The sequence below is a fragment of the Geospiza fortis genome, unplaced genomic scaffold (assembly GCF_000277835.1).
Source record: "Geospiza fortis unplaced genomic scaffold, GeoFor_1.0 scaffold396, whole genome shotgun sequence".
Taxonomy (NCBI): domain Eukaryota; kingdom Metazoa; phylum Chordata; class Aves; order Passeriformes; family Thraupidae; genus Geospiza; species Geospiza fortis.
The window spans coordinates 2,020,316-2,031,201 of NW_005054345.1; the positions used below are offsets into that span (position 1 = coordinate 2,020,316).

Sequence of the window (10,886 nt, forward strand, 5' to 3'; positions counted from 1 at the left end):
CGCCCAGGCAGCGGGAGACGGAGCCGCCGGCCAGGGCGGGCGCGGAGCCCGTTCCGTCGGGCGAGGGCCGTGGGGCGGCTGCGCGGGAGGACGGGGCCCCCGAGCACTGCAGCCACGAGAGGAAGAAGGGCGCCCAGCCCGACAGCGGCGGCAAGGGCACGGCATGCTGGGCGCCACCGCCACCTCCCTTCAGGGACGACGGTAAGGACCTGTCCCAAAGCCTCTCCCCAGCATCTCCCTCTGTTCTCTTTCGCCTGTCAAAGGCGCCACTTGTGCATTTCGGGGATTCCTCAGGCTGCGGCTGCCCGGAGAGCGCTCGCTCCTGCATTCTGTCCCGCTCTCTTTCCCCGGAGGCACTGGGCTGGCATGTGCCTTCTGCAGCCTCATCCCGTCCCTGGCAGCTTCGCAGCGCGGCGCGGGAACTGCGTGCTCGGCCTCGCCGCCCCTTGCGAGCTCGAGGCTTAGGCAGAGTGGCTTTTCACTGAGAGGGAAGTTAATCTGGGAGTGCAACAAAACTGGACCTGCTCCGCTTGTTTCTCTGAGCGCTGTCACAGTGTTTATAAACTCACAGGCACAAAATTCCAGCAACAAAAGTGCTAAGAAGTTCAGTGATAGCATGTAAATAGGTAAGGTACTGCTGCAGCTGTCTGTAGCAAGCATTTCATGCTGGCACTAAAAGAAAAAGACCTTTTTGCCTTAATTCATGCCTGTAGCAAAGACTAAATTTGGTTGGGATGACTTGATGTAAAAGTGCATTTGGTATTTAAGAGCAGGGCATAAACTTCTCAGGTGGAGCAGTTGTGTGGTCTGTCATCTCTTAAATGGCTTCCTTTAATAGAATCTTTAATGTGACTTGTCTAATTTATTATAGTAACTCCATTCTATTACTATAAGAATGTTGCAGAAATTCTTACTGATGGCAGTAGTCATGAATCTGAGCCTCTGGAGAGTTGGTAGTCTGTAAGACAAAATGTTGTTCTGAGAAGACTTATTTTGAACATCTGCAGTCCCCAGAGAATACTGTCAATAACTTACCTTTTTGGCTTTCTTTTGGAATAAAAGTATGTTTATACATGACAGTAGTGATACAGATGTCTGTCAGTCCTTCTCTTAACATTTCTAACCTGCTGACCAACTTCAAAAAAAGATTAGGCACAAATTACAGCACTCCAGAAGTAAACCTTTCAAAGGAAATTCTTTGCCTTCTCTGCCAGTCGGAGGATGGGGCAGACAAGAGGGACCCTATTTACACTCAAATAGCCACTCTTTCTCCTAAAATTTCAGAGAGGCCATATAAGATTCAAGATGCAAGATAAAAAGTGAAGTAACTAATTGCTGTTTCTGATTTGTTTGTGTATGACCCTAAAACGGAGTGTGCTGTAAATTAACCTAAGAAGTGGCAGATAGGACTGCATTATTAGAACGCTCGAAAGTTAGAACTCTGCTATTTCTGTGGAATTTTGTTTTAAGTACCACTAGAGTCAAAAGTTAAGGTAGGTTGTTTTGTTCTTGTTGAGGTACTGAAAGAATAAGATTCTGCAGCCAGTGCTTTACTAAGGATAAACTTCCCAGTGCACAAGACAGAAAAGTTCTGCAGCTACTTCTATGTAACTCCATAAAATTACATGGATAATTTTATTTGTTCTTTTCTCATTATTCCCTAGCTCACCCTGCTTTTCCTGCAGAATACACTGTAAACCCAGAATACCTGGAGAGAGAAATCCCAAAAGTGTACCCGGGGTGTTCTGGGGTATATCCTTACCACCCATTTTCCCTGGGATTTGCCATCAATGAGTCAAGCAGTGGGGAAGCTCCATCACCTCCAGGGATATCACTTCAGAGAGGATTCCGACACATTCCTAGCAGCTATGTGCCAGGGAATGCAACCACTGTATCAGTGAGTAGCATGCTTTTAATTACCTGTGCTAATACTGCTTTATTTTAGCTGCCTTCTCTCTGGTGAAGTAACCATGAAGAGTCTTTTTCCTTATCAGTTACTTCCATAGCATTTTGATACATTGCACTGAAGAAAACATTAGCAAATAGTGATGTTAATAATCTGACCTGCTTTCAGTGCAATTAATCAGTTGATGTTAAGGTAGAGTGATCTGCCTCAAGACAATAAACAATAGATCTATTATGCTTGTATAGAAATTCCCTGTCACATTTTAGGGGTTACTGAGAAAGAAGATTGCTGCTCCTGGTTTAAACCAACTACTCCAATGAGATGCACGAACAGGTGACAAGTATTTAAAAGGATCAGTTTTGCTCTGACATGGTCTGAGAAGTTCTTGCTCCTCAGTTGCAGCATATTATCCTGTGCCCAGGCTTTCCACATGCCAATATGTGCACTGACATGGCAGCATATGGACAAAACCCCTGATAATGCAGGTGTATCCTGGAGAGAGTCTTTAGATGGAAGGTGATCTGCTTCATGTGTTTCCCCAGGTTCCAGATGGAGCTGGAGATTTCCCTCAAGGATACTACACTCCTCTGCGTCAGTTCATCCCACCAGGATTTCTGACAGGCATTCATTACATCCCAGCTCCGGTTTCACTGAACATCCTGGCTGAAACAACCAAGGAAGTGAATGGTAAGAGAAAGTCGCTGTTAACCTGCTTTCAATACCTAACCACAGAGATGGAAACCCAAGAGACCCTGATCCTAGCTAGTTTTGACCTCTGTGATTGAAGCCCTGACTCCTGGGCCAGACTGTAGAGCTCTGGGAAGGGCTGACCCAGGGGAGGCAGCCTGGCAGGCTTGGGCTTTCCAGCTGACAAGCACCTCAATCTCAGGCAGATGTCAAAGGCCCCAGGACTCAGAGCTATTCCAGAAAATTATCTCTTGATGTTCTCAAAAAGAAAATATTTTGCGACATAGCTAGTGTGCAGGGCATATCTTAAAAATTATTTGGCTGTGTTTCAGTTTAGACAAATTGTTAAAAAATAATGCAGACTAACACTATGGACAATATGAAATTTCTTGCTCATATGAAAATCCTAAATTTTAATTGCCGGAAAAGAAAGATTGAATCTTCAGAATCTCTGATTCCCACAGGATTTTAAATTTCTGTCATAGATTAAGTCTTTATGCTCCTCTATTTTAAGTCTCTTTCATGTACTGTGCCTACATGTGGACATATTTGTGATTATATTAGCAAGTTTCTCATTTGGCTGCAGCTAAGCTCTGACCACAAGAGGGTAGAGCTGCTCAGAGAATTAACCACTAATACTGGATGTGTAAATAGCCAGTTTTATTTTAATTTTTTTTAATTTTAATTTTTTTAAAATGAAGATAAATAAATATAACTTTCTCTTCTTGAACATGAGAACAAAAAACCATTAAGTGAGCTGTTTATGAAATAGATTACAACAATCACCCACTGAAAAATCAAGAGGGAAGAGAAAGAAGTGAAGTAGAATGATCTCATCTTAACTGAAAAGATTGTGGTGGTGGTGGTGATGTGGGACAAAATGTAAATTGGGGGTTTTTGGCCTATTTTCTCAACAACATAAGGCTCATGCAGCCTCATTTTCTTGTAATGTCAGTCCTCTCATAACTCTTCAACCCATTAGCTATTTTCAGCCAGGCATATCTGTTGTGATCACATGCCTGCACACTACTGATGTGCAAGGGCAGTAGATGCCTCCCACTGAAGCATTTGGTTGCAGCCACGTTGTGGTGCAGGGCTGGCTGTGACCCTGCACTCAGTCCCTGACTGGGGTGTGTGTCCCTGGGCCAGCCACAGGGTGCCTGCCAGCCAGCCCAGCAGTGGGGACACACCCCCCAGCACTCAGGGCATCCCTGCTCCTTGTCTGGCTGGAAAGCCAAAGGAAAGGAAGCAGGAGATGTGCTGGACAAGGGCAGTGTGGAGAATATGGCAGGGTGGGGGTGTACAGACATTATAGAAATGTGAAGTTATTGGGAAACAGAGGAAGTCCAGTCCTGCACTGGTAGGGTGAAGTTGTACTGGCCAAAAATTGATGAAAACAGCCAACTGGAGAAGAAACATCAGTAGAGCAGCCTCCCCCAGGGAGCAAAATGCCATCTAATGACCTCAGGCCTTAACACACACCAGGGAAATCACAGCCCAGGCACAGTGCCATAGGAAACAATGCATCATGGATTGTGTTGCTCAGAGAACAATCCAGTTTCCTTAGTGCTATGGAGAAAGTAGAAATTAATTCTACTGCATAGCATTTGTGCTCCAGGATATGTAGGAATTTGCAATTGTAACCGAGTGAGGGGGAATAATTCTGCATGACATCATGCAAAATAGCCTGGCAGAAGATGCAGATGTAAAGGGAAGAGTGAAACTAATAAATTCTTTCTGGAATTCAAGATGCTTGAAAAAAGAGAAAAGCTGTTATGTGTAAGGCATGAGGATGTGTTAGGATTGCATAATGTCTTTTCTTTTTTCAAAATGGAACTGACTCCAACCTGCAGTTAAACTTGGGGACATTCTTTCTCCAGAAACCTCCAGAACTGAGGTGAAATGGGCTTTCTGGCAAAACTGTTGCAGGGAGATGGATATAGAAAGCCCTAGCAGGGTGACAAGTGGTGAGGAGAAGTATTTCTGATCTCTGTCTGGAAGGAGATCGCAGATAAAAACAAAAAATTGAAAACTGGATGCAAGTGTTACCTGAAAAAGATGCTCCTAGGGTAGAAGATGCTTCCAGAAAGATTTGAGTTAATGAGGCCAGTTCAGTTTACAGGGGTGGTGTGAAGTATAGACATGTTGTTAGACAAGTCCATGCAGTATTGACTGGTTGTGTTACAGAGATTGACAAAATAAATACAAGGTACGCCCAGTAAAACAGCCGGTACAGCATCTGATGGTAGACTCTGGTTGCAGATGGTTGGCTTTCTAAAAGAGCAAGCCACAGAAAACCAAACCCAGGTTGCCTGTGAAGAGATGAGGGAGTTTTTAATGCAAATTGCCAAGTAAATACTTTATCAAATAAAAATCCCTAGTTGGATTTTAAAATGGATTATGAATCAGTCTGTGGAGGCCTTTGAGAATTCACAGGAGTGTTAAAAAGGCATGGCATAGGTTCACTGTGGGTAAGTGGGCAGAAGTGTCTGCCTCATACTTCTATTCCAGTGCAGCTTCAAATGTGGAAATGTGATTGATTCCAGATGTAACAAGAACTGAAACAGAGGGTTTGGGGTTTCTGCTTCTTTATTTGTGTTTAACTCTGATATTTTTCCATTCTTCATTTTAGCCACTGAAGCTGACAGTGAGGATTCAGGGGTGGTTCATGAATGTGGCCAACCTCCTTCTTCCCCAGAATAAACAAGAAGAGACCAATCCATATATTATACACAATAAATGGGCTGGAGAAGAGCTGAGAGCAGGCAACACTGTTTCCATTTCTGAGTGTTAGTTAATGAGCATAGAGTGACACTTAATCACTGAGCAGTCACAACAGCTAGAAGGGGATTAGTCCCCTGCCTCACTTTATGATCAATGTTCGAGCTACCAGGCTCACAGCTCTGCCTCCCAAGCACTACAAAGCCCATGTTCCTAAAAGGTTTTTCAGTGGAAGCAACAAATGATTATGACTCTGAATTTGTTCCTCTGCTGAGGTTACCTGGCTCCCAGACCATGTCTCTGAGCCATGTGCACTCTGCAGCATTTTCATGTTCATGACAGTAGTCACAAAGATGTTGTTTGTATCAGTTTGCTACAAAGGAAATCTGGTTCTCAATGTTACAGAAGAGTTCAGGATGTGGAGCCTGAAGACTGTGAGAGAGGATGAGAAGCCCAGCCTGGGTTGCTGATGCACTTGGTGCCTAGGAACATGACTGAGCAGGGCAGGGATGGGTGGGTGCTGCTGGGAAGGACACAGCAGGAATGTCTTGAAAGGCCTGGTGCCTCCACATTGCTTCTGGCTCCTCTAAGGCACCTGCTGTGTAGGGTGGGGACAAGTTATTTGGGATCACCTCTTGTCACAACAGGCTTCACATCTGACATTTTGAATGTCCTTGATGATTTATCCATGATTTCAGTGTTGTTTAACTCAGGTCAGCTGAAACTGAGCAGTGCTGTTTGTTTGTAAAGGGCTCCTGTAGACAGTTTTACACGTGTGTACTGGAAGCGCACTGTGGCATAGCCAAGGTATGGAGAGATTTGCCCAGCACAAAACACCAGTTACAATAATAATTAGTCAAATCCATCCATACTATGATTTTCAATTATAATCTTCAATTAAAAATGAATGGCATATTCCTCTACTGTTTTTCCTGCATTAATTGGTTTTGTATCAAGTGGACAGTTGTTAATGTTTGAATAATTGGGGTGGAACTTTTGTATAATTAAAAAAGATGCATTAAACTGTTGTTATGGTTTGATGTGTGTCTGCATGTAATTTTTCTAGCCAAATGTCATATGTTGCCCTGAACAGCTCTGTGTAACAGACTTGTCTGGAGAGAGATTTAGGCCTCAGTATTTTTTTTCCTACATCTTTCTGCTTCTGTAGAGGTGAGCGCAGTAAAATAAACAGACTTCTTTTCTGATGTTTGTAAGAAGGAAAGAAGTTCTGCTAAGCTGAACATTTATCTTTTGTTTAATGTAGTAGGTGATCTGCTGGAATGCTTTGCAGTGCAGTGTTCTGGCAAAAACGTGAAAGTGGCAAATTTAGAACTGCCACAAGATAAAACCAGAAAAACTCATTTATCTAGAGCAAAGAATCTGATGTACAACTTGTTATAGTTTAGATTTACAATAGGATCTTTGCTGCCCAGAGCTTTCCAAAACTTCTGTCTGCTTGGAAAGCTCTGGATACCTCTTTCTTTTCAAAATAGAATAATCTACAAACAGAAATACCAGCAGTGCCCACAAAGCAGGTTCCTCTGTGGATGGAGGCTTTGGTTTTTATAACATAATTATTTAAGAAAATAGCAATGTTCAGGATGAATACTTGAACCAGCTCCTTCCCAGATATTTTTCTAAAGTCATATTCAGTGTTGTATTACTCCTTAAATCCCAAAGCAAGGTGGATTCCAGCCCATTTCACTGACTGTAATGCACAGTCACTGTAGATACACTGCACATATACCACTGTTTGCTCTCTGTTTTACTGGGCCAGTGACTGCTTCCAGATTGCCAAGTCAAACTCCTTATTTTCCTTTTCCTCCATCTTTCTGAACTATCATCAAGTGAACCAAAGCCCTTCCTTTGGCTGCTGGAAGGACGGTCTGGCAAGGGTCTCCCTTGCTGCACTGCTGCAGATAAATGGGCATCTCCAGAGGGAAGTAGCTTAAGAAAGAGCAACTAAACTGAAAAGATGGAGAAGTTGATCATAGGGGAAGTCTAAAGTCAGTTTTAGAACATACCAGGTGTGGCAGAGCAGCTGTAAAACCATTAGCAAACCTTGCTACTTTATACACCTGAAGAAAAAGAAGGTGACTGGGGCAAAGGGTCAAGTGATTTTCACAGAATCACAGAATGACCAGGTTGGAGGGGACCTTTAACATCGAGTCCAACCCATGCCCTAACAGCCCAACTGAACCATGGCACTGAGTGGTACGTCAAATCTTTTTTTTAAACACATCCAGGGATGGTGACTCCACTTCCCCAGGCAGATGATTCCAGTACTTTATCGCTCTTTCAGTGCAAAACTTTTTTCTAACATCCAACCTAAATCTCCCTTGGCACAGCTTAAGTCTCTGTGTTCCTACTGTAGGGAAACAGTGAGACCAATCCTGCTTAATATGCTTAATCCTGTCATCAGTCAATTGTGTGTGGTGTCATTTCAGATTTGTACACTTCAGGAAACTTGTCCCCAAGTTCTTGCACCTATCCCTGCCTAGAGATGTAAATGACTTGGTAAGAGAACTGAAAGTGGGTAACTCTCCAGCTGACAGGATGGAGATATCCTTACGTGGATAATTCAAGGTTTCATTCTTCCACTTTGTGCTCAGCTTGTCCTTTTTAACCAAGGAAAAAACCATTCCTTGACAACTGGCATTTCATACTGTGCACTTAAGGACTTCAAAGTGAGCAATTTTAATTCCAAACTTAGTGCCAACTAGTGTTTCCAATAATTAAACTCTGTGATCTCTTCTGACTCCATTTATTTAAATAAATGACTTAGGGATAATGAAATCAGTTTGGATTGAAATGGAATTATTTGGGTTAGACAAGTCACTCAGAGGTTGTTCCAGCCTAAATCATCCCAGAATTTTATTGTTTTTTTATTAAGGCTGAATTGACACAGACTTTGGCTGAATTAATAAAATCTGTGAAGGAAAAGGAAAGGATTCTTTTTGCTTCTGAAAACTTTTTGCATACAAGCTGCTACTGGATGCAGTAGGAAATCTGTATATATGCAGTTGTCATCATCACAATTTTCAGATTTCTGAGGATTCACTCCCTTGAGCTGAACTCCTGCAGGTGTGATTCCTAACACGTGACACTTCTGTCAGTTCTCTGTCCTTGCTGCAAGTCCCTGGGTCCTCACAGAGCCACAAGCTCTTTTTTGTTCCTTGAAGGAGAAAACCTGGAATTAGGAGGCAGCTCTTTAACATTTACTCCCACCACTAATTTCATTACTTTCAGTGGAATTCCTTGTGAGGGTAGAGAGAGTGGACAGCATTGGTTACGTATAGAAGTTTAGGATCCAGATTTTATGGAGAGGTGTCTGTGACACTCAGACCTCTCAGATTGTAGATCTGCTTCTTTTTTTTTTTTTTTTTTTTTTTTTTTTTTTTTTCCTTTTTTTTTTTCTGGTAGGAGCTTTAGAAAAATGAAAATAAACCCAAGAGATTCTAGAAGGATGGTATAATATGTCCATTCTGCAAACATATGTAGGATTCATCTGTCATTTCCCTGCAGCAGATTGCTCAGTGTTAACACTCTCGGACTATTGGCTTCTACATCTGGACTGAAGCAGGTTTTCATATGACAGTAATTATAATTCTCCTTCTAGGTTTGTTTTTTTTTTCTTCTTGGAATTAGATGCATCCAGTTGAAAACCTCTGAGTCCACAGCAAGACTAAAGCTGGTTTTTCCACATTAATGAGTAATTAATTTTGAACTGCAATCCAAAGAAATATTTAATTGCTTACCAATAAAGTCCTCTTGCAGCAAAGAAAAATTTCCTTCCCCTTAAAAAAATAGTTTTCATGACAGAAAAATTCTTTATGATGTGAAACATAACTATTTTAGAACAGTGAAAACTTTAATTAAATCATTCTTATAGGCAAGTGGGTCTGCTTTTCCCATTTTTTTGCCTAATATTTTACTACCGCAACATTAGCATTAGTCACAGAGTTATGTCTCCGCTTAGCTTGCCAGAATGTAAGGGAGAAATCCAAATGTAAAGAGAGACCTTGTGGAAAGTGTTCCTGAAATCAGAGAGGGACTGCCTGCCTGTTTTTCTGCAACCCAGAGAGAGCTCCAGATCCACCGCAGATGCCCAGGCAGTGCCACACACCCACCTTGCTCACTTGACTTTTCCATGTATCCTTACAGGTACATCTTACCATACACAAGTAAGCTCGGCTTCAACAATTCTGAAAGAGTCCCCACAAAAACAGATTTATTTTGGCATTACTTTTAATTACAATGGGTGAGATTTTTCTCATTTCTTCTTGCTGGTTCTTTGGATCTTCTCCAGGCAACATTCTTGGTGACCTTGCTGCTGATTAATAGGGTGATCTCCTGTGGATCTAGTTGTGATTCCACACAGGTTTGTTTTGTTTATTTTTTTTATTTTATACAACTGCCTTCAGTAGAGGCATTTCTGGTTTCATTTAATAATTACTGTCATGGTTTTGTAGCCTTACTGGTACAAGGGACTCAAAAGTGCTCAAGCCACATAAGCTACAGCAAATACAAGACATTTATTTTTACAAAATTCTTCTTTTCAGAGAATGTGGTTTAAATAACAGCTATATACATAGTTCTCTGGGAGAACCTTCCCATTTTTTTTACAAAAGGCACTGTTTTTCATTAAGAAATGTATTCTTTTGATCAAGGTGCAAATCGACTGTTTCTCATGCTCTTCCAACAGTAAATATACACTTAAATTCCACACATTCAAAAGCCTTGTGTACCTGCAGATGGCTGACTTTCCACATCCCCTTCCTCATGGAGCGCCTCACGTTGCGAAATGGCTCCTGGCTTCCGGCTGTTCCCCAGAGCTGGCATTACAGATCCCCCCTGCCTGTTCCCAAAGGCACAAAGGCCGAGGCCGGACACCTCAGTGCCGGAGCTTTGCGGGCCGTGCAGAGCCCACACCCGCCCGGGCCACCTTCCCTGCTGTCCCAGCCTTCAGCCGCGCTTTGCTTTCCCTCAAAACACCTCATCAGAATTTTTCATGCTGCTGCAACAAATGAATCAGAGCCAAACCTCAAAAAAAAGTTCAAGAGGGATAACAATTTTCACCTTCTGACGCAAAGCACCTGGCGTGCTCCAATGGAACTCCGAGGAGGGAGATGGGAAATCAGAATCCCGGTTCGTTTCCTTGGAGTTTGGGAGCGACCCACGGAGAAGTGGGAGTGGGGCCGGCCCGCCGCTAGGGGGCGCTGGCGAGGCCGCGGCCATGGCGCTCCCGCCTCATGAGGGAACGGCTCCTCCCCGGGTCGTGCCCGCGCTCCCTGCCCGGGTCCCCGCCTCGGCTCCCCGGCAATGGACTGTCCTCTCAGGCCACTGGGCAAACAGGTACAGGCTCGGGGGTTCAGTCGTGAGTCCCGTGGAGTTTTGCTGTGGTGGTAGCCAGTCATGGTGCGGATTTCCTCAGTTTGGGTAGAGGCCAGCGATGGTGCTGGGGCGGAGCTGCTCGCTCACAACCTGCGCTGCTGAGAGCTGCGCTGCTCAGAGCGGCTCTGCCAGCTCCAAGCCTCGGCTCTGTCCCTGCCTGGGCCAGTCCCTTCAGCAC

General features: G+C 43.5%; 1 protein-coding gene across 1 annotated transcript in view; it reads left to right on the forward strand.

Moving 5' to 3' along the window:
- The window catches only part of DMRTB1 (DMRT like family B with proline rich C-terminal 1), a 17,224-nt gene extending 10,873 nt beyond the window's left edge, over positions 1-6,351 (forward strand). The window contains exons 3-6 of the mRNA XM_014307808.2: positions 8-201; positions 1,665-1,897; positions 2,449-2,593; positions 5,226-6,351. Of these exons, the coding sequence (XP_014163283.1) occupies positions 8-201; positions 1,665-1,897; positions 2,449-2,593; positions 5,226-5,296 (643 nt within the window). The 3' untranslated portion in view covers positions 5,297-6,351. The remainder of the gene's footprint in view (positions 1-7; positions 202-1,664; positions 1,898-2,448; positions 2,594-5,225) is intronic.
- The last annotated feature ends 4,535 nt before the right edge of the window (positions 6,352-10,886 follow it).